Source organism: Octopus sinensis, linkage group LG26 (assembly GCF_006345805.1).
Source record: "Octopus sinensis linkage group LG26, ASM634580v1, whole genome shotgun sequence".
NCBI lineage: Eukaryota > Metazoa > Mollusca > Cephalopoda > Octopoda > Octopodidae > Octopus > Octopus sinensis.
In genome coordinates, this window is record NC_043022.1 from 14,189,980 (window position 1) to 14,214,282 (window position 24,303).

At 36.7% G+C, this 24,303-nt stretch overlaps 1 protein-coding gene across 2 annotated transcripts in view; it reads right to left on the reverse strand.

The window, feature by feature from the left end:
• Positions 1-422: 422 nt before the first annotated feature.
• Positions 423-24,303, reverse strand: part of LOC118767978 — a 26,631-nt gene continuing 2,750 nt past the window's right edge. The window contains exons 1-4 of one of the 2 annotated variants that reach the window (XM_036513550.1): positions 16,401-16,647; positions 12,483-12,882; positions 7,394-7,553; positions 423-4,990 (exon numbers count right to left, since the gene is read on the reverse strand). In XM_036513550.1, coding sequence (XP_036369443.1) covers positions 3,878-4,990; positions 7,394-7,553; positions 12,483-12,882; positions 16,401-16,449 — 1,722 coding nt within the window. In that variant the 5' untranslated portion in view covers positions 16,450-16,647 and the 3' untranslated portion in view covers positions 423-3,877. Of the gene's footprint in view, positions 4,991-7,393; positions 7,554-12,482; positions 12,883-16,400; positions 16,648-24,303 lie in introns of those variants that run through there. The other variant, XM_036513551.1, reaches the window with a different exon arrangement.

The following is a 24,303-nucleotide window of genomic DNA, read 5'->3' on the forward strand; positions in this document are numbered from 1 at the left end:
AATGGTCATTAGCATTATTGTTGTTATAGAATGGCTTATTAGTATAATGACCGTGCTTGTTGCTGCTGCTGCTGCTGTTGTTGTTGTTGTTGTTACTATGTATTGTTGATACTCTGACAAAGGTTGTTGTTGTTGTTACTATGTATTGTTGATACTCTGACAAAGGTTGTTGTTGTTGTTGCTGTTGCAGTAGATTATTTCTTTCTTTTTGTTTTTATCACAGTTGTCATTTTGTTTTTTTTAGCCTTTGTTGTTGCTGTTGTTGTTGTTGTTGTTGTTGATTAGCCCCTGGTCAAGCCTGGTTGACCAGACCTACGTTCTTCATTTTCTAAAGTGGTAGGATGTGATTTGAAGAAATTTGACTGCTATTTCTAACATTTCCAGTGACTGTATAGTTTCCTCTTGTTTGGCTACTTTTGTCATTATTATTGGTGTTTTTATTGTTATTATTGTTATATTGTTGATATTGTTGTTGTCTGATTATTTTTATTATCGTTAATGATAATAATAATGATTTCTTTAGTAAGTGAATTGATTGGTTTCCTCTTCATCAGTGATTTGTTAATATTTATGGTGCAATGATGACAGTCAGTTGGCCAAAACACGGTTCTGCCCTCTTATTTTTTTTAGTTTAGTTTAAATCTCACCAAAGTTAACTTTGCTTTTGTTTCTCCATAAAAATAAAGACAGAGTGAGTACCAGTTATACATGGGGGGCTCAATTCAACCAGTTACACATGTCTTCTTCTTCAAATATTGATCTTGAATTGTATCTTGTCAGTACTTTCGTCGAAATGAAGAAGGCTGAAAGGTATGAGCTAGTGGAGCACCGATGTGAAATGCTGGATTTTTCATTGACATACAAAGCTCTAATGAGTTTGGTGCTAAATGCTAATTAGGGATAATTGCATGTTATGAATAGCCGAAATATTTTCAAGATGTTAGCTTCTGAATTATAACACCATGTCATGTGATTTTGCATCAATATCATGTGACAGGAATGTTATGTTATGTAATGCTGGGTCTATGTAATACCATGTCAATGTCATGTCAAAATTATGTCATGTAACATTATGTCAATACTACATCATGTAATGTTGACAGCATGTCATGCCGTTACTATTGATGTCAATGCTTATTGATATCATGTAATGTAATGTTATGCCGATACCATGTGATATAATTTCATGTCAATTCCACATAGTGCATTGACATAACCATCACATGATGTCAATACCATGTCATTTGAAACATGTCAACATAATTTCATTGAAAATTTTATGTCAACATCATGTTGTCATTTAACTCTTTAATATCTAATCTGGCTATTTTTGGACAAGATATCCTGTCTGTTTTATATTTAAACCAGCTAGATCTTGTTTCTCAAACCTAACCTAAAATGTCATTCTAAAAATAAACAATTACATCATCAAAATCTCAAAGCTATGAGATGATGCATGATTAATTCAAAATAATGTGAATAAACACCACATTTGACAGTAATAATCTGAATGCTAAATGGTTAACATGTAATGTTTTTGTCAATATGATATCATGTCAAAATCCCGTCGTGTTGTAGTTTGTCATTTTCATGTCAAGTGCAACAATAAACGTAGTTCTTTGTCAATACACTGTCACGTAATAATTATGTCAATTATCATGAAATGTCACATTACCATCACATGATGCCACAACATGTATGACACTCTGTCAACACCCATGTCTAGTACAATGAATACTAACATGACTAACAACAGCATGTCATATGGGAAACTACAACTGTGTACTTTCGACATAACACTCCATCGGTCCTTCCTCGCATTGTTGAGACTCCTCTGAAGCTTGGCTGCAGTAACTTTTGGTTGACGAAGTCAGCTGTTTGTGATCTTCTTTCAGTGTCGGGTATAGTTTCTGACTTTCGACATAACACTCTGTCGGTCCTTCCTCGCATTGTTGAAACTCCTCTGAAGCTTGGCTGCAGTAACTTTTGGTTGACGAAGTCAGCTGTTTGTGATCTTCTTTCCGTGTCGGGTATAGTTTCTGACGGCCACTGGGAAGTGTTGTGTTCTGTTAAATTAAATTACAATTTTCAGTTGGAACAGATGTGGAAGACTTACATTATTGGAGGGTTTTTGTTTTCAAGGGGCAGGGACGAAGGAAATGATTTTTTTTTTGTTTCTTTTTAAAATCAACCTTGCATCACATTTCTTTCTGTTTAGATTTAATCAGACTCAGACTCGACAACAGACTCTTCCAACTTCAAATTTTTCCGGGGTTGACTCCTTTGACTCTGTCTTTGTCCTTTACTTTTTTTAATTTTTGATAAAAAAAGAAAATGAACAATCACTCGTAGTTTGTTATTAACAACAAACTTAATTACCATTCTTCAATTATTAAGCGCGCATTTAATGTGTTATTGAAATAACGTATGTGCTGTCTTCTTTGTTATCAACAACAACAATAACAACAACAATCCTATTTTTCTGTTTATTTATAACAACCAGAACCATTCTTCCATTTTTATCTTGTATGTTAACATTATTCATGCATTAAAGGTTCAAATCATCCACAGGAAATTCAATGCCTTTCTGGGACAACATTTATTTTACATTTCTTCAGTTCATCCAACTCATGGGAACAATAACCATTTCATCAGAAGATTTCACTTCCAATAGTCTTTTGCTGCCTTCAGTTTTGAACCTAAGTACCACCAGCTCTTAGAAGTCCTTCAGTTCTTAATAAACTTGACATAATCACCTGCCACATTTGATAGCACAGGTATATTAGACGTACCCTGATTTCAACAGAGCATTTTGAAAAGAACATTTTTTTTAATTCATAAAAGCAGGTGATATAGTCCCTACTTTGATAATAGGACCCAGGATGGATGATTGTTTGAGACACTTTTCCAGAAAATAAAGTATGTTTTATATACTATTAAACGCGGTAATTAGTTAACAGCATTCGTTAGCAGCATGTGTCCATGTTTTTCATTGGTTTATGCTTAATTGTAATAATTTAGTGATATGTATAGTTTTACTAGTAAACATGTTATTTTTGTTGTTTGTTCCTTGTATGTAGGATATTGTTGTTTCGGTTGAGGAAACACAAAATCTTTAGTGTCCCATGATGGGTGCATTGATGCGGTGCCATTACAAAGGACTGAACCTTGTGTTTCTCAGTTCAGTGATTTGCAGTGAAGTTTGGAAGAAAGGTGCTCTGCCAGATTAGCAACAATTAATTGCTGCAACAATTTTTGATGTTGACATTGTTCTTCATGATTGGCTCAAACGATGTCTTCATGTTCTGAGAAAGCAACAACACCATACTTATTTTCTTCTTTGTGGTCAACACTTAGAGGCCCACTTTGTCCTGTTAGCAACACGTTTCCTCTTTTTACCTTTTTGTAATCAGCTATGAACCATGGACACGGTTAGTAACAACAAGAACCTATTTTCTGTTATGCTATCAACAGTCAAAGGTCTCAAAACTTTCTTCGCCATTATGACCAAAACCAGTTTAATTATCATTAATTAGCAACCAATACGAAACTGGTCAATTATCAATATATTTCTTTTCATAAGTCTTTCTTTCATTCCAGTTCATTAGAAAGCATTATGGTTTGTTTATTTTTTGTGAAGATCTGGAGGTAGAGATATCGGCAGTGCTAGGATTCATGGTGTTGAAGTTATTTTTAATTTCCCATGAAAATAGTTTTGATGATGGAACAAGAGAAGACCTCTCTCACCAAAAACCTCTCAGAGTTAGTATTTCTTTTGACTGTGTATTGTATTGTGTTTTATTTTCAGTGTTGTATGCCTGTACATACATATATACATTTGTTGCTTCAACTTGATGCTCCAATGGAATTGCGGGTACTAATAAGTGTCTACAAAGCTGGGCTCATATTGGTAATAAAGCTCTGAGTTTAGTTTTGGACGAAAATCATTTGACGGGGCATACGTCCGGTAGGTCGGGTTCGGATAAACACGTTCGATTGGTTTGAGAACATGAGTTTTCAAGTTTGACCTTCGAACGATGTCACTGCGCGCCGTTGGTGTCCAGTCTTGCTGGTAGCTTGGTTTCTGGTAAAAGAAATGGCGTCGCACTGGAATCTCCATGGTTCCAGAGTAAGATTGCTCTGAAGGTGTCGGCGTCGATGCCACAGCAAGTGCCGTTGTTGGTTCGCTGAACCGAACTTGTCGCCCGGGTGACAAAACTTTCTCGGAGTCTCTCTTCATGTTAGACTTCTTTCTTGCTCTATTGGTCGAATCCGGTATCGAAACCACCGTGACACCAGGGATCATAGGACCCCTCAATTTAGAACCCAACTGATTTGTGTAAAACACGTCATCGTTTTCATCCAAAAATTCAATTTCGGCCTGGAACTCACCTTCTGTGTCTTCATTATCAATTATGCTACACTTTAGCTCTTTGCTTATTTGTCTTTTGGCGCTGATTGCATGAAACGATTCCATGCTGCTGTTTGACGACACTCGGGGAAGGTTCACTGCTCCATTGCTGATGAGGGCATCGGTTATTTTGTTGGCTTGGCTGCTCTTTCGTTTGCTTATTTGAGTATAGATGGAGTCTTTAGACATCTGACTATCACTATTGTCATCGCTGTTGGTGCTGCTGCTGCTGCTGTTGTTGCTATTTTCACTGCTGACGCCGCTACTGCTGCTGCTGGCACCATTGCTGTTGCCTTTCTTAGATTTACTCCCATCGCTTTCAGAATTCTTAGATTTCCGAGTCTTTTTCTTCATTTCCTCATTAAGCTGTTGGATTTTCTTATTGGCATCCAAGAATTCTTTGCGGCTGATGGTAGCAGCATGTTTCTGAAGGAGGTACCTTAAATTGGACACGTTGCGCATCAGAATCTTGATGTCTTGTTTATTGTTTCTTGACAGGTTGTCTTTGAGACTAAGGCCAGATAAAACCAAGTTATTTTCCGGTTTGGAATCGCTGTCCGTTTCTTTCTCACACAATTCCTGTTATTGTTTTTGCAGATTTGTTTTATTTATTTATTTTTTTTTTTTTATTGTTGTTATTTTTACCATGGAGTGAAATTTTTTGGAATTACATGAAAATAGTTCCATGATGCAATATGAAATAGAACAGAAATGAAAAGGAAAAATATTAGATTTCAAATAATTGAAGAATATTCTGGTAAATGCTCATAAAATGCTACAAAACTTGGGAAATACTAAATCAAATACAACAGCACATTTTTGAAAACACATTCTAAATAATACTGTATTTTTATAATAAAGATTGTTTGCCAACATGACATGGCTGTCTTGGTTTAGGACGAATGTTGCTGTTATTTAACCCTAGGAGACATCGTCTAAATTACAGCAACATTTGTCCTAAACCAGGACTGCCATGTTATGTTGGCAAACAATCTTTACTACAAAATACTGTTGCTGAATATCTCATATTGCGAGATTTAAAAATCGTAATTTACTGTATTTTTAGATATGTATAAAACAACTGTCTTGCATCTGTGGCCATACTACAGCAGAGGCAAGTCTAAGCATAATTGGCCAGGGATAAGGATAAGTCTGTGTGGTACAATAATTGCTATTAACAATAAAGTATTGTAAACAAGCCAATATATGGGTCGTCGTTGACTTATGACTTATCTGATTTATGACAGATCGACTTTATGATAATTGGCATGCCAGCTCCCGGCAGCAATAATAAATAGTCCAATTGAAACCTAATGGGTTTAATTTCTTGGAAATTAACATGTCTACAGGTGATGTCAGCTATCACACGCGTACCCTAGGTTTGGTTATCGATCACCAAGTGTTGGATGAATATCCTGTCATGGAAACATCGAGGCAACCTCGTATTTGCTTGAGACCCCGAAATCTTTTAGTAACGCCAGTAGAATAGTATAATACAGAATACTGTGCGTGACGTTTACCTGAGAATGTACCTTAAGGATGTAAAAATATAAAACAAAGCTATATAGACCTATAGGCCGACTTATGACCAAATCGACTTATGACCAAATCGACTTATGACCAAATCGACTTATGACCAAATCGACTTATGACCAAATCGACTTATGACCAAATTGACTTATGACCAAATCGACTTATGACCAAATTGACTTATGACCAAATTGACTTATGACCAAATTGACTTATGACCAAATTAACTTATGACAAAATTGACTTACAACCAGATCGTTCAATTATGATCTAAGCCTTCTTACCACTGGGCCACATACATTTAATAGCTGTAAAACAGTGCAAAACATAGATTTTGTTTTTAAAGGATTATATAAACATAGCGTTAAAAGCACCATCTGAGCGTGATCGCTGCCGGGCCCACTGGCTGGCTCCTGTGCTGGTGGCACATAAAAAGCACCATTCAAGTGTGATTGTAACCAGTGTCGCCTTACTGGCACTTGTGCCGGTGGCACGTGAAAAACAACATTTGAGCAAGGTCGTTGCCAGTGCCGCTGGACTGGATCCTCGTGCAGATGGCACACAAAAAGCACCATTTGAGCGTGGCCGTCGCCAGTACCGCCTGACTGGCTCTCATGCCAGTGGCACGTAAAAGCACCCACTTCAATCTCGGAGTGGTTGGCGTTAGGAAGGGCATCCAGCTGTAGAAACTCTGCCAGATTAAGATTGGAACCTGGTGCAGCCATCTGGTTTGCCGGTCCTCAGTGAAACCATCCAACCCATGCCAGCATGGAAAACAGACATTAAAAACGAAGACGATAATGATGAGAATAAGGGCAAACATTTCTCATGTCCCTTTTAAAAGGATTCTGAGACTTGCGAAAGAAAGGAGAAAATCATGTTATCGTTAGGTTGGAGAAGATCTTGCTCTGAATGCATACAACGAAGCGGGTTTCACTAAGGGTACCCAAGAAAGGGGTTCAGCTGGATATCTGTGTGGAATAAGGTGAGAAATAAAAGAAATGAAATAATGAAATAGGCGCAGGAGTGGCTGTGTGGTAAGTAGCTTGTTTACCAACCACATGGTTCCGGGTTCAGTCCCACTGTGTGGCACCTTGGGCAAGTGTCCTCTACTATAGCCTCGGGCCGACCAAAGCCTTGTGAGTGGATTTGGCAGACGGAAACTGAAAGAAGCCCGTCGTATATATATATATATATATATATGTATGTGCATGTATGTTTGTGCATCTGCGTTTGTCCCCCTAGCATTGCTTGACAACCGATGCTGGTGTGTTTACGTCCCCGTCACTTAGTGATTCAGCAAAAGAGACCGATAGAATAAGTACTGGGCTTACAAAGAATAAGTCCCGGGGTCGAGTTGCTCGATAAAGGTGGTGCACCAGCATGGCCGCAGTCAAATGACTGAAACAAGTAAAAAGAAAGAAAAAAGAAAAGAAAAAGAGGTGTCCTTACATGGTCGGTGGTGTAACCCGATTCAGTGTTGCTGCCAACGCCATCGCTCAAGTCGTTGTTCCCCTCACTGGAGTCTGAGTTCGTGGAATTATTGGATGTTTGGCTGGCACCCAAAGAAGCAAGCTGAGCATTTCTTAAGGACTGGACAAGTCTTTTCTTGCTGTAAAAAAAAAGCACATACACAATATATATATTCTAGATATATATATACATCATACAAATACAGCTACATAGACATGTATATATACGGTATATATAATATATAACTTACATGCATATATGTACTATATATATAATATATATATATATATATATATATATATATATATAGTATATATATTATATATATATATATATATACATACATAACATATATAACATACATACATACATATATATATATGTATGTATGTATATATGCGCAGGAGTGGCTGTGTGGTAAGTAGCTTGCTAACCAACCACATGGTTCTGGGTTCAGTCCCACTGCGTGGCATCTTGGGCAAGTGTCTCCTGCTATAGCCCCGGGCCGATCAATGCCTTGTGAGTGGATTCGGTAGACGGAAACTGAAAGAAGCCTGTCGTATATATGTATATATAGACAAACCCTGGGATAGGTCGCTAGCCTCTATATTGGGTAATTTTATTATGTGTTTCATGCACGTTCCCATATGTACATATACTCATGTATGCATACACACATATATACACATCGACGCACATGTATACATGTGTCTTCTGCTATAGCCCTTGGTCAAAGAAAGCCTTGTGAGTGGACTTGGTTCATGGACAGAAAGAAGCCCATCATACACGTGTGTGAGTGTGTCTGTGTGTCTGTGCACATGTGTGTTTGTGTGTGCGTGTGTGTTTGTGTATGTGTGTGTGTGCATGAGTGTGTTTGTGTGTATGCGCATGTGTGTGTGTATGTAAGTGTGCATGTGTGTACATGCGCTTATGTGTGTGCATGTGCGTGTGTGTGAGCATGTGTGTGTGCGTGCATGCATGTGTGTCTATGCATGTGTGTGTGTATGTGCATGTGTGTGTATGTGCGTGTGCATATGTGTGAGCATGTGTGTGTGTGAGCATGTGTGTGTATGTGTGTGTGTGCATGTGCATATGTGTGTGCATGTGTATCTGTGCATGTGTGTGTATGTATGTGTGTGTATGTGTGTGAGCATGTGTGTGTGTTTGCATATGCATGTGTACGTGAATGTGTGTGTGTGCAATTTTGTTTGTTACACCCACCCGCCCCCGCCATTGCTTCACAACAAGTGTTGGTTTGTTTATGTCCCAGTACCAAAAAAAAAACAGTTCTGTAAAGATGAAACCAATAAACTAAGCACCACGCTTAAAAAAATGGAACAAGCGCTGAGGTCAATTCATTCGACAGAAAAAAAATCATTCGAGGCAGTGTTCCAGCATGGCCACAGTCCAATGAACGGAACAAGTAAAAGATAAAAGATTTTATATATCATGAAAAATGATGAATCCCTGAAAAAGACGAAAGTAATAAATAGTTTTTATCCAAATCTGACAACCTCCTTTTTCTCATATATATATATACATATAGGCGCAGGAGTGGCTGTGTGGTAAGTAGCTTGCTAACCAACCACATGGTTCCGCGTTCAGTCCCACTGCGTGGCACCTTGGTCAAGTGCCTTCTACTATAGCCCCGGGCCGACCAAAGCCTTGTGAGTGGATTTGGTAGATGGAAACTGAAAGAAGCCTGTCGTATATATGTATATATATGTATATATGTGTATGTGTGTGTGTGTGTGTGTTTGTGTTTGTCCCCCTAGCATTGCTTGACAACCGATGCTGGTGTGTTTACGTCCCCGTCACTTAGCGGTTCAGCAAAAGAGACCGATAGAATAAGTACTGGGCTTACAAAGAATAAGTCCCGGGGTCGATTTGCTTGACTAAAGGCGGTGCTCCAGCATGGCTGCAGTCAAATGACTGAAACAAGTAAAAGAGTAAAGAGTATATATATATATATTATACATATAGATATATATACTATATATATATATATATATATATATATATATATATATATATATATATATATATATATATATGTATATATATAAATATGTATGTATATATATAAATCTAACTCTGCCTACATCGTATATTAATTAATCACTTCAAATTAATTCACACATATAAAAAATCACCTGTTGCTATTCGTGAAGTAACGGTAATTTTCTGTGGGAAAATACATTTGAAGACAAAAGAATCTAAGAAAATAGGTCAGAAAATGGGGGTGAGGAAAAATAAAAAATAAAAACCAATGTAATAATAAATGCAAGTAAAAACAAAATAGACAACAAAGAAATATACGAAAATAAAATGAACAAAATATAGGTGAACGTTTGAAAGATTTGGCCTTGAGGTTGAGAAGTTTATTTTGGAACCATGTGGGTGTTGGGCTCAATTGCATTGCATGGCATCCTTGGGTAAGTGTCTTTAACAACAGCCTTTGATTACCTGATGCCATGGGATATATATATATATACTAGCAGAATTGCCCGGCAATGCTCAGGGCTGAATTGCTTGAAAGTACTGTTAATGATTGCACTGAATTATGATGATTATTCAGGCAAATATTGATATAAGTTTACGGTGGGAGATAAGGACTTAACGATCAAACGTGTGCCATTGCATTAATTTGGGGGAACCAAATTTCTAATGAGCATTATAGGGGCACCAACTAACAGCCTGGTTGGGGGCTCAACCTTCTGAGTTCTTTTACAGGGCTTAGAAAAACTGAAGGACCACTGCAATATGTGCGTGAAGGGCAAGAGGGGAATATGTTGAATAAAATCATAATTAACTGATCCTCCTGCATTTTCTTTTACCCAAAGCCAGGAATTTTTCGGCACCCCTCATATACGTATCTATCTATCTATCTATCTATCTATCTATCTATCTATCTATCTATCAATCTATCAATCTATCTATCTATCTATCTATCTAAATCATCTATCTATCTATCTATCTATCTATCTATTATCTATCTATCATCTATCTATCTATCTATTATCTATCTATCTATATAATCTATCTATCTATCTATCTATCTATCTATCTATCATCTAATCTATCTATCTATCATCTATCTATCTATCTATCTATCTATCTAGCTAGCTATCTATCCATCCATCATCCATCCATCTATCTATCTATCTATCCATCCATCCATCCATTCCATCCATCTATCTCTCTATCTCTCTCTCTATCTCTCTCTCTCTCTCTCTCTCTCTCTACCTATCTATCTATATTATATACGTGTATTTATATACATATATATAATATTAGGGAATATGATTCCAAACTTACAGGGAAAAATTCAATTTAGTAATACTAAATCAAATTTCACAATATATAATACATGTATATAAATAAGAGAAGAACCACCATGTAGTAATTCAACAATGATATACTTAAAGTATATCATTGTTGAATTGCTACATGGTGGTTCTTCTCTAATTTACACACACACACACACACACACACACACACACACACACATATTTATTTCAGTTTCCCTCTACCAAATCCACTCACAAGGCTTTGGTTGGCCCGAGGCTATAGTAGAAGACACTTGCCCAAGGTGCCACACAGTGGGACTGAACCCGGAACTATGTGGTTGGTAAGCAAGCTACTTACCACACAGCCACTCCTGCACCTATCATCATCATCATCATCATCATATAACGTCTGTTTTGCATGCTGACATGGGTTGGACAGTTTGACAGAGAACTAGTAAGCCAGGGAGCTGCACCATATATATATATATATAGTGTGTGTTGTGTGTGTCTGTATATTATATATATAATATATATATCTATATATATATATTATATATATATATATAATATATATATAGTATATATATATACATACATACATATATACATATATATACATACAAGGAGTTGCAACCTCTTTACTTGTGTGATTTTTTGCTACCCTGGTAACTATTTATCTATTTTGTCCGTGTTAATTGTTAACAAGGGAAAAAGACACACATCTATTTATATATATATATATAATAGGCTTCTTTCAGTTTCCATCTACAAAATTTACTCACAAAGCTTTGGTTGGCCCAAGGCTATAGTAGAAGACACTTGCCAAAGGTTCCATGCAGTGGGACTGAACCTGGAAGCATGTGGTTGGGAAGCAAGCTTCTTACCACACAGCCATGCCTGTGCCTTATGTACATAACATAACAAAAAGACATAGATGGGGAGGTCATGGCTGGCATACGCTTAGTCATAGATCTGCTTGTTCCAGACTAGCCTTGGACTCTATAACAACAACAGCAATATTAACGAGTAAAATTAAAATGTGGGAACGATCGTTTTATTTCTGATGAATCTCATTAAATTAATGAGTTCAGCAAACTAGAGCAATGAATATTTTAATATGACTAATTAATTAAAATTTTTTTTCTCCTGTCACTAATTAAGTTCCCACCAAACCACCTGATGGTATTTCACACTGGTCAAGGCTTCGGCTGGGTTTCTTTTTTTTTTTTTTTTACTACTATTTTGGGTTATTTTTCTATTATTTTTATCTTTTAGGATTTGCTTGTTTTGGCAAAGAAGAAGAAGAAGAAGAAGAAGGAGAAGAAGAAGAAGAAGAAGAAGAAGAAGAAGAAGAAGAAGAAGGGGGAGGAGAAGAAGAAGACGAAGGGGGAGGAGAAAAAGAAGAAGAGGAGGAGGAGGAGGAGGAGAAAAAGAAGGAGAAGGAGAAGAAGAGGAGGAGGAGGAAGAAGAAGGAGAAGAAGAAGAAAAGAAGGAGGAGGAGAAAAAGAAGGAGAAGAAGACGGAGAAAAAGAAGAAGAAAGAAAAGGACAAGAAGAAAGAAAGAAAAGGAAAAGAGGAGAAAAAGAAACAGAAGCAGAAGAAGAGAAAGAAGAAAAAGGGAAAGAAGAAAAAGGAAAGGAAGAAAGAAAAGGACAAGAAGAAAGCCAAGAAGAAGAAAGAAAAGAAGAAGAGGAGAAAAAGAAACCGAAGGAGAAGAAGAGAAAGAAGAAAAGTCGTAGGGAGATGAAGAAAGAAAATGGTTGATTCCTTGTACTCACTCGCCAGTTAATATCTTGTAATGGGTGACGATTCCTTTAGCACAAATCTCATTGAGGCATTTCAAAGCCATGATTTGCGTCGGTGAACTGGAACATGCAGTGGTTATGCATATGAAACAGGTCGGTATGCTGTCGTCAACAAAGATATCTTCGATGTTTTGTAAGGGGATCAGGTCTTCGGAGCTCAACCCTGGCAGCTTGCCCTTTTTGGTGAGTTTCAGGCCCTGACGGCTCAGCTGCACTTTGACCTTCTGGAAGTTCTTCAGCTGCAGCAGGTTGGAGATCTGCTCCAGCACCACGGGGATTTCCATGTCCAGCCACATCCCCACCATGCTGGCCTTGAATTGAATGTTTCGGTCGCTCATGATTCCGGGTTCGCTCACAAAGAAGTTTTTCAGATCTACAACAAAAGATGTGAATAATAATAATAATAATGATAATAATAATAATAATAATATAATAATATAATAATAATAATAATAATAATAATAATGATAATAAGATGATATGATGAATAATATGATAATAATAATAATAATAATAATAATAATATAATAATAATAATAATAATAATAATAATAAGATAATAATAATAATAATAATAATAATAATAATAATAATAATAATAATAATACTATAATATATAATCATAATAATATAGCACAATAATATATGCATGAAATTTTGGGGAGAATGATTTCAAAATATCACTATTAGTTTAACTTCATTATTAACATATATATATATATATATAACATATATATATATATACATATATATATATATATATATGTATATATATATATATATATATATAGATATATATATATATTATATATATATATATATATATATCTATATATATAAATATATATATATCCCGAACATGAAAACACAACAACGCGAGGACATGGAACAAGTATAGTGTTATTGGACGCTCAGGAAAGAAGGAGGGTTTAACGTTTCGAGCGAAGCTCTTCGTCAGAAACATAGGAAAAAGAAAGATCCAAAGAAGGGAAGATGGAGGAAAAAAATCGCCAACAGTACACACGCGGCCACATTTTGAATGTATATGTATATATATATAACTTATAAATAATGTCAAAAGAAAAAATTCCTATGCCAAATATGCTGAGAAATAGAGTTTAAATCATCAAAAATCACGTATAATAATTCATCAGTAAAAGCACGCGTCTCAAAGCTGATAGAAATTTTTAGTGATGAATTATTATATGTGGTTATTGACGATTTAAAGTCTATTTCTTGGCATATTTAGCTTAGGAATTTTTTTCTTTTGCCCTTATTCATAAGTTGTTTATTATTTTGAGCTTAAAAGGTATTTTTTAATATGCGGGCCACTGATAAAATTTTTTGAAAATTTTATCCATATTAGATATATATATATTATATATATATATATATATATATTATATATCTATATATATATATATATATATATCATGTTTATTATATATATATATATATATATATCATCATCTCGTTTAACGTCCGTTTTTCCGTGCTAGCAGCACCGGTTGGACGGTTCGAACGGGGTCTGGGAAGCCAGGAGGCTGATCTGGAATAGATTGTGTGTTGATAACCAGCTGGAAAAGATATTCTCCTGGGGTTAAAAGGTAGAAACATCGTCCTACGCAGGACTGTCACCTTACGTTGGCAAATAGATTATATATATGTGTGTGTATGTGTTTGTGTGTGCATATATATATGTATGCACATACATCTATATGTATATATATATATAAATATATATATATGTGTAATATATATATATATGGTGTGTGGTGTGTGTGTATATAGATATATGTATGTGTATATATATATATGTATATAGTATAGGATATATTATATATATCTATCTATATATATATATATGTATATGTATATGTAATATATACCTATATCTACTTATTATATATACTCTATATATATATCTAATATATATATATCTATTATATATCCTATCTATAATATATATTATATGTATATATATGTAATGTATATATACTATATATAATATATAATATATATATATATATAATATCTATATCCTGGCATACCTCAGTTGAAGTCAGCATTTGGTTTCAAGTCATGTGACTTAACTTGACAAACGATGTAACAGGGAAAAACATTTACAAAAATTAATTAGCTTCTGTTTAAATAAATGGTTTATATATATACTTTCAATTCATGGACTGGGTGATGTGTTTGGCTCTTGAGCAAGACACTTCATTTCACGTTGCTCCAGTCCACTCAACTGGGGAAAAAATTAGTGACCCTGTGACGGACCGGCACCCCATTCAAGGAGGAATATAGATGGGGGGGTATTGATAGGTTCCTGGCTTCAAGGGTATCGTGAAAGGTCTGTCTGGAGGCCCAGCTTAATGAATTCTTTTACAGGGCTTTGAAAACCTGAAGGTCTCCTGCAATAAGTGTGTGAACCTGAGAGGGGAATATGTTGGATAAAATCATAATTAACCGACCCTTTTGTATTTTCTTTCACCCAAAGCCAGGGACTTTTCAGCGCTCCCTTGTACACCAGAGAAACCAAGTCTATGCTCCTTACAGAGTAATGAGGACTAACCATACAGAAAGAGACCAGGTGAGATGCATGGCTCAGTGGTTAGGTTGTTGGGACTCATGATCATAAGGTTGTGGTTTCAATTCTCGGACCAGGTGACGTATTGTGTTCTTGAGCAAAACACTTTACTGTGTCGGACCGTCGTCCCATCCACTGGGGAGTCATATATGCCACAGAAACCAGAATACCGACCTTATGAGTGAGTCTATATGACTCAGAGAAAGTGCTATATTATGTTTTTCCATATATTCTATTTGTTTTCCCACTTCAGTGATGGGTTTTGGTGGTTTATGTTTAAATTCTTCAAATTCTAAATAAATTCTTTGAGATTACTAAACTGAAGAATGAATCGAGAGAAGTTGAGGCTTGCTGCTTCCTGTTAATTAAAAAAAAACCCAACAAAATCAGGCATGGCTGTATGATAAAAAGCTTGCTTCCCAACTACATGGTTTTGGGTTCAGTCCCACTGTGTGGCACCTTGGGCAAGTATCTTCTAATATAGACATGGGTCGACTAAAGCCTTGTGAGTGCATTTGGTAGACGGAAACAGTGTGGTGCTTAACACACAGACACACACACACACACACATATATCTGTATTTATGTATGTACGTATGTATATATATGTGTGTGTATGTATGTTTATATGTATATATGTATGTATATATATATATATATATAATTCTGTATATGTGTGTGTGTGTCCCTTTATGTCTGTGCTTGTCCCCCCCCCAAAACCCCAACTTGAGAAGTTTTGTGTTTACGTCCACGTAACTTAGCAGTTCGGCAAAGGGGACTGAAAGGATAAGCAAGAGGCTTAACAAAAAATATGCACTGGTGTGGATTCATTTGACTAAACATTCTTCACGCCGGTGCCCCAGCATGGCCACAGCCTAGTGACTGAAACAGAGAAGAGGTGGTGTGAGGGTGGGTGGACTGAAGTCGAAAAAGAGGTAAGTTGAGGTATGCCTATATATATGTGTGTGTGTGTGTGTGTATATATATGTGTGTGTGTAAGTATGTTTATATATAAATGTATAGAAGCCTGTCATATATATATATGTGTGTGTGTGTGTGCGTGTATGTTTGTGTGTCTGTGTTTGTCCCCCTAGCATTGCTTGACAACAGATGCTGGTATGTTTACGTCCCCGTCACTTAGCGGTTCGGCAAAAGGGACCGATAGAATAAGTGCTGGGCTTAGAAAGAATAAGTCCTGGGGTCGATTTGCTTGACTAAAGGCGGTGCTCCAGCATGGCCGCAGTCAAAATGACCGAAACAAGTAAAAGAGTAAAAAAAAAAAAAAAAGAGTATATTGTTAACCAGAAAGATAATTTGGTACGGAATGACTGTTATCCAAATAGAGACCCATAATGGTTTGGTAGGGGGCTTATCCCGGTTCTGCTTGTTTCTGTTTGGTCTAGCTCAGCTTGGCTAGGTCCACCTTGGTTCAATCTCTTTCGACTTCAATCAGTTTTTACTTGACTTTGCCCTTCTTCTTATTAATGTTCTTATTGCCAGGAAGGGGTCAGTTTAGTTCTTCCCTTTGCAGTGTTTCTTGCTGTTGTTGTTGTTGATGACTAATTAGAATAAGGCTGCAGTTGTTACTGTTGTTGTTGTTGTTGTTGTTGTATATCCTTATTCTTCTTCTTGTTATTCTTCTTTCCTTCTTTGATTTTCCTTTTTAAATCTTTATCCCTTTCTCCTCCTTTTATTTTCTTCACTCTGTATTTCACTCTACAAATCTTCTTCTCCTGTTGTTGCTCTTCTTCTTATTTGACCGACCTCACTCCCTAATCCTTCAACACACACCTTTTCCTCACTATCATATATATATATATATATATTCTCTGTTGTTGTTGGTTGCGTTTCCCTTTTCAGCTTTTGCAGGGAACAACCGTTTTCGTCCGGTCCTTTGTATGATGTTGATGATAGTGTTATCAAATATATCGATAACAATATTAATGTTAAGTGATACGCAAGGACTGCAGTTTAGGTAAAAAAGGAAAAACCTTGAATCTAATTTAATAAACCAAAACTTTTTCCCGTGCTCCTTCTTTACCAAACAGAACCTTTTTCTGTCTTTCTTTAAGCGACCTGCTTAACGTCTGCTGCTTTCTGTTTCTGAAATTTCCTGACAATCTCAATTTACATCTATACGTTCATATGTATCTATATCTGTATATAGATATATTTCTGTTTTACAAATATATATACAAGTGTGCACGTGTATGTATATACAGAAAACTCTGATACTTCGATATGATCTCTGGCCTTTGTTTCTCTCTGAAATTATTTTCTTCCACTGGTAATGGTAAAATCTTTGAGCATTTCCAAAACAAGAAGCGAAATTTCTTCTCTTTTAGCCAAGTAATATTAGTTTAATCTTGACACGATTGTTAAGTTACAAACTGCACTGCAGTAAGGTAAGCAAATGCACAACAGCTTTTGTAAGTCACTGCACAGATGTGGGATTAATCACTGCACTGCTGCAAGGACTGTAAAATTAGGCACTGCACTGTTGTTAGATTAATTATTGCACAACTGTAAAATCACACACTGTACGACTGTTAGGCACTTCAATGAACTGCGACAAGATTTGTTTCTGTGCCACTGCAAGATTAATCCTTGTACTGTTGTTAATTAAGTCACTTCACTGCTTTTAATTAAGTCACTGTACAACTGCAATTTAAGTCTCTCACTGCGCTGCCGTTAGGTGCGCCGACGCAACGTTTAGCCAGCCAATCTGCAACCGAATGAACTTGCTGATATAATATCCTGCTGCTCTTAAACGATCATTTAACGAGTACCATGTGACTTGAAAATCAGCACCAACAGTAACGAGCCATTGTTTAAACACTTCCACCTACAGGAAAAAACCAATCTTGTTTTTTGACATTACATCACCGAAACCGAATTCAGACCCCCTCCCCTCGTTATAAAACTCATATCATGCATCCGTGTGCACCAACCACTAGAGGTCACCGCTGACACCACCAGTGCTTATTAAAACTCTAGTTCTTTCCATTTCTTTTATTCTCACTCTTTCTTTTTTTTTTCGCCGATATTTCTTTTTATTTTTATTTTTGTTCACAATATTTTATTATTGTTATTATTTTAATCATTATTGTTGTTATTTTTATAAATAATTTTACTATTTTGTTTGGGAACAGGAACCGGATTCATTTTTCTTTATGTGTTTTATTTCTTCTTTCATCCTGAAAGGGTTTATCTGTATGTGAATGTTGCTTCTTTGTGTGTGTGTGAATGTTGCTTCTTTGTGTGTGTGTGTGAATGTTGCTTCTTTGTGTGTGTGTGTGTCCTTGCGTGTATGTATGTGTGAGTACTTCCTTGTGTGTGTATGTATCTGTTTCCTTGAGTGCATTGGTGGATGTATGTGTATGTGTGTGTGTCCTTGTGTGTATGTGTGTGTCCTTGTGCGTGTGTCGTGTGTATGTGTGTGTGTATCATGTGTATGTGTGTGTGTCCTTGTGTGTATGTGTGTGTCGTTGTGTGAGTGTAAGTGCGTCCTTGTGTGTATATGTGTGTCGTTGTGTGAGTGTATGTGCGTCCTTGTGTGTATGTGTGTGTCGTTGTGTTAGTGTAAGTGCGTCCTTGTGTGTATATGTATGTCGTTGTGTGAGTGTATGTGCATCCTTGTGTGTATGTGTGTGTCGTTGTGTGAGTGTATGTGCATCATTGTGTGTCGTTGTGTGAGTGTATGTGTGTCCTTGTGTGTGTGTCGTTGTGTGAGTGTATGTATGTCCTTATGTGTGTGTGTCGTTGTGTGAGTGTATGTGTGTCCTTGTGTGTATGTGTATGTGTTGTTGTGTGTATGTGTGTGTGTCGTGTGTATGTGTGTGTGTGCATGTGTTTTCTTGTGTGAATGCGAGTGTGTGTTTGTCCTTGTATTTGTGCATATGTGTGCACCTTTGTGAGAACATGTACCCTTGGATATACGTATCCGTGTATGAGTGTCCATATGTGTGTGTGTGTGCATCTTTATAAGTATTTCAAAGAAACCATAATTTCAAATAATTTCAAATTTCAAATCAGGGGAGAGTGTAAGTCGGTTTACATTGACCTCGGTACTTGACTGGTACTTTATTTTATTGACCCCCACCAAAAGGATGAAAGGCAAAGGTACTTATTCTTCCAGAAGAGAACTGGAAAGAAAGTACTGTCTTGGATTTGATAAGAATTCTAAGAATGACCCTTGAGATTTGAAGAGATTTGTTAATAATTTGATGATAATAATAATAATAATAATAATAATAATAATAATAATAATAATAATAATAATCATCATTTAACGTCCGTTCTCCATGCTAGCATGGTTTGGACGGTTCGACCGGGGATCTGGGAAGCCAGGAGGCTGCACCAGGCCCAGTCTGATCTGGCAGTATTTCTACAGCTGGATGCCCTTCCTAATGCCAACCACTCTGTGAGTGTAGTGGGTGCTTTTTACGTGCCACCGGCACAGGTGCCAGGCGAGGCTGGCAATGGCCGCGATCGGATTGGTACTTTTTACGTGCCAATAATAATAATAATAATAATAATAATAATAATAATAATAATTATTATTATTATTATTATTATTATTATTATTATTATTATTATTATAAAATATTTGATGATGATGAAAAATGGCTAATATTTCTTTTAAATTTTGCTTTTGTTGCATTTAATCAAACCCTAAAAACTCCTTCTCAACACATGGCTATGATGCTCTCCCCGATACCCCTACTCATGATCAGAGATGCACATATTTTCAGCCACTAAGAGACAAGTGGTTAAGGGCAAGCAACTGACAAGCAGATCTGTGGTATTGAAGAAAATATTTGCTGTAACCCATCTTTTACACCAAGACAAAACAATGTACATGATAACACTTCCAATCAGTTAAGATCAGAAGCCATGCAGTACTAGACAGTGGCTCTCATGGCTTCTTGTCTTAACTGATTGGAAGAGTTATCGTGTACATTGTTTTGTCTTGGTATAAAAGATGGGGTGCAGCAAATATTCTGCTCAATACCACAGATTTGCTTGTCAGTTGTTTGACCTTAACCAGTTGACCATGTCCCTTGGTGGCTGACGAGTAGTTGGGGAGCATCATAGCCATGTGTTGAGAGGGATTCTTTGGGGTTTGAATAATTCACCTTTGGAAACATGGGTGTTTCGTTCCACATCCTTAAACAACCCTTATTCAGGGACCTTTTGAGCGGGATGGGTTACTCGACCAGAAGAAAATTCTAACTGGGCCCCACCTGCAAGGTCATGTGCTGTTTATCTTGATATGAGATCACCATGTCACCGCACATATGGTCGTGATGCATGTGTCTGGTGTACTCTTATCAGACGGGTAGTCATGATGGGTATACTGGGCTTCGTATATTTTACCCCAGTGTCACTTTGATGGCATGCACTGCTCTCTCACTCAATAATAATAATAATAATAATAATAATAATAATAATAATAATAATAATATAACGATAATAATAATAATAATGATAATTTCTTACATAGGTACAAAGCCAGAAATCTCAAAGGAAGGGCATGGAGGTAACAATAGATTATAGCAATCCCAGTTCTTGAATGTGAAGTTGCAGGGTCTAGTGATTAAGGTGTTGCACGCTTGATCATAAGGTCATGGTTTCAATTCCCAGATCATGGTTTCAATTCCCAGGTCATGTAGTACATTGTGTTCTTGAGCAGAACACTTTATTTCCCGTTGCCTCAGTTCACTCGACTGTAAATGAATACCAACAAATAACTGGGAAGTTGACCCTGGGGTGGACTGGTCTCTTGTTCAGTGGTGGGGTTGGGTTCTGTTTTTTTGCCCCTTAAATGCTATGGAAATTGGGTCGAGCTTCAGTCTTGAGTCCAGGGCTTTATGATGCCCAGCCCCCAAGTCCTAAGCCACAACTTATTGAATGACGTTTTTAATTTCCAACCCCAGAAGGATGAAAGACGCAATTGACTCCATCGGAGCAGGATTTGAACTCGGAACAGCCAAGTCGAAAGAGAATTGTCGCAGAAACATTTTAAGTGCCATTCTCACAATCACGCCAATCTGACTGTGACAAAGAGACCAAAGGAAAAGAGGAAAAAAAAAAAAAAGGAAAATTTAATAAAAAAAAGAAAACCAATAAAATCGTTTCGAAAAACAAAAAAACACAAAAAAAAACAGGTTTATGTCTTTGGGTTTGTTTATCGAGGATTTAGTTTCTGGTTTCAAAGAGGAAAAAAAAAGGTTAATTTCAAGTTAGATAAGAGAGAGAGAGAGAGAGAGAGGAGAGAGAGAGAGAGGGAAAACATACACACACACATACATGCTCTCCCTTTTTTCTTATGCTTAATACTTTTGTCTGTCTGTCTTTCTCTCTCTCTCTCTCTCTCACTCTCTCTTTCTCTCTGTGTGTTTCCTTCTCTTTCCTTGTTACTTTAGCCTTTCTTTCTTGCTTTCTTTTGTCCAGGTAAACGAAGGTCTCATTTTTTTCCCCAGAGCAATTAAACTTTTTATTGCTGAGAAGAATCGTCACCTACATTCATAGACATTCATTGATTTAACCCTGAGCGTACTAAACAGCCTCCTCCACACAAAACACATACACACACACATATGTATATATGCACACACACACACACATACGTACATAGGCACAGGAGTGGCTGTGTGGTAAGTAGCTTGCTAACCAACCACATGGTTCCGGGTTCAGTCCCACTGCGTGGCATCTTGGGCACGTGTCTTCTACTATAGCCTCAGGCCAACCAATGCCTTGTGAGTGGATTTGGTAGACGGAAACTGAAAGAAGCCTGTCGTATATATGTGTATATATGTATATATAATATTATATATATATATATATATATATATATATATATATTATATATACACATATATATGTGTGTGTGTGTGTGTGTGTGTGTGTGTATGTGTATGTGTTTTGTGTCTGTGTTTGTCCCCCTAGCATTGCTTGACAACCGGTGCTGGTGTGTTTACGTCCCTGTCACTTAGCGGTTCAGCAAAAGAGACTGATAGAATAAGTACTGGGCTTACAAAGAATAAGTCCCGGAGTCGATTTGCTCGACTAAAAGGCGGTGCTCCAGCATGGCCGCAGTCAAATGACTGAAACCAGTAAAAGAGAGTAATATTTACATGCATAAATCTATGCACACATACATGTATAACATGTCGTATATTTCTGGTATTAATGTTTACAAACAAAAGCACAAAAACAGCATTTGATGCAGAATGAAGGGTTCATGTTTACTCTGGGTCTCTTTTACACTTTTACTTGTTCCAGTCATTTGACTGGCGCCATGCTGGAGCAACGCCTGTAGTCGAGCAAATCGACCCCAGGACTTATTCTTTGTAAGCCTCGTGCTTATTCTATCGGGCTCTTTTTGCCGAACCGCTAAGTTACAGGGATGTAAACATATATATATATATATATATATATATATATATATATAGATAGATAGATAGATAGATAGATAGATAGATTGATAGATAGATAGATAGATAGATAGATTGATAGATAGATAGATAGATAGATAGATAGATAGATAGATAGATAGATAGATAGACAGACAGATAGATAGATAGATAGATTGATAGATAGATAGATAGATAGATTGATAGATAGATAGATAGATAGATAGATAGATAGATTGATAGATAGATAGATAGATAGATAGATAGATAGGTAAGTAGATAGATAGATAGGTAGGTAGGTAGGTATGTAGATAGATAGATAAGTAGATAGATAGATAGATAGATAGGTAGGTAGGTAGATAGATAGGTATATAGATAGGTAGATAGATAGATAGGTAGATAGGTAGGTAGGTAAGTAGATAAATAGATAGGTAGATAGATAGATAGATAGGTAGATAGGTAGATAGATAGGTAGGTAGATAGATACATAAATAGATAGGTAGATAGATAGATAGATAGATAGGTAGGTAGATAGATAGATAGATAGGTAGATAGATAGATAGGTAGATAGATAGATAGGTAGGTAGATAGATAGGTAGGTAGATAGATAGGTAGATAGATAGATAGATAGGAAGATAGATAGGTAGATATTAATTGCACAACAAGAACAACAGCCACAAACACATTGATTGCTGGACAAACAGACATACAGTCAAGCAGGTAGTCAGACGGATAAAACCACCTAGAGGTACATTCGGTGATAGTCTCTGCCTGCATCGTTATGTAGATCTTACATACTAATGGCTTAATGATCCAGTAATTAGTCATTTAGTGTACAAATCATTATTTATATTGATTATAACAAATATTATGGTTTCCCCGTTTGGCAGGTGATTGTGTGTTAAGTAGGAGGGGAATGTTTGTGTTGGGGTGTGGGTGGGAGGAGTGTACGGTTACTAGGGATGTGTGTGTGCGTGTGTATGCATATGAATGTGTCTATATGCGTGTGTGTGGATGTCTGTTCCTGTGCTTCCGTGCGTGTATGTGTGCATGTATGCATATGAATGTGTCTATGTGTGTATGTGTTCATGAGATTTTGCGTGTGTATGTGTGTGTGTGTATGGGTGTGTGTGTGTACGGGTGTGTGTGTATGTGTTTGTGTGTGTGTGCATGTATGCATATGAATGTGTCTATGTGTGTGTATGTGCATGTGTGTGGATGTGTGTTCATGTATATGTGTGTGTGTGTGTTCATATGCTTGTGTGATTGTGTGTGTGTGAGTGTGTGCATTCATGTGTGTGTGTGAGACTGTATTCGTGTGTGTGTGTATGAATGTGTGTGTATGTGTGCATGTGAATATGTTTATGTGTGCATGTGTATACATACCTACAAGTGTATGTACTGGTGTATGAATATGTGTGTGTGTGTGGTGTGCATGTGTGCGTGCGTGCATGTGTGTGATGAGAGAGAGAGAGAGAGAGAATATATGTGTGTGAGTGTGTGTGTTAGTGTATGAATACATGTATGTAGAATTACTATATGCATGTGTGCGCTTGTGTCTATCCATGCGAATGTGTGTGTGTGTGTGTGTGTATGCTTATATCTAAGCATGTGTCAGTGCGTGTGTGTCTATAAAAGAAGCGTTGACATGTCAAACATCTTTTTACAAGAACCCTAATCAAATATTTGCTAAATTAAGTTGAAATCCTCCCCCACCCACCCACCCACCACCCCCACAGACCAACTCCTCTTCTGTCTCTGTTTTGTCTCCTTCTTCATCTTTTTAC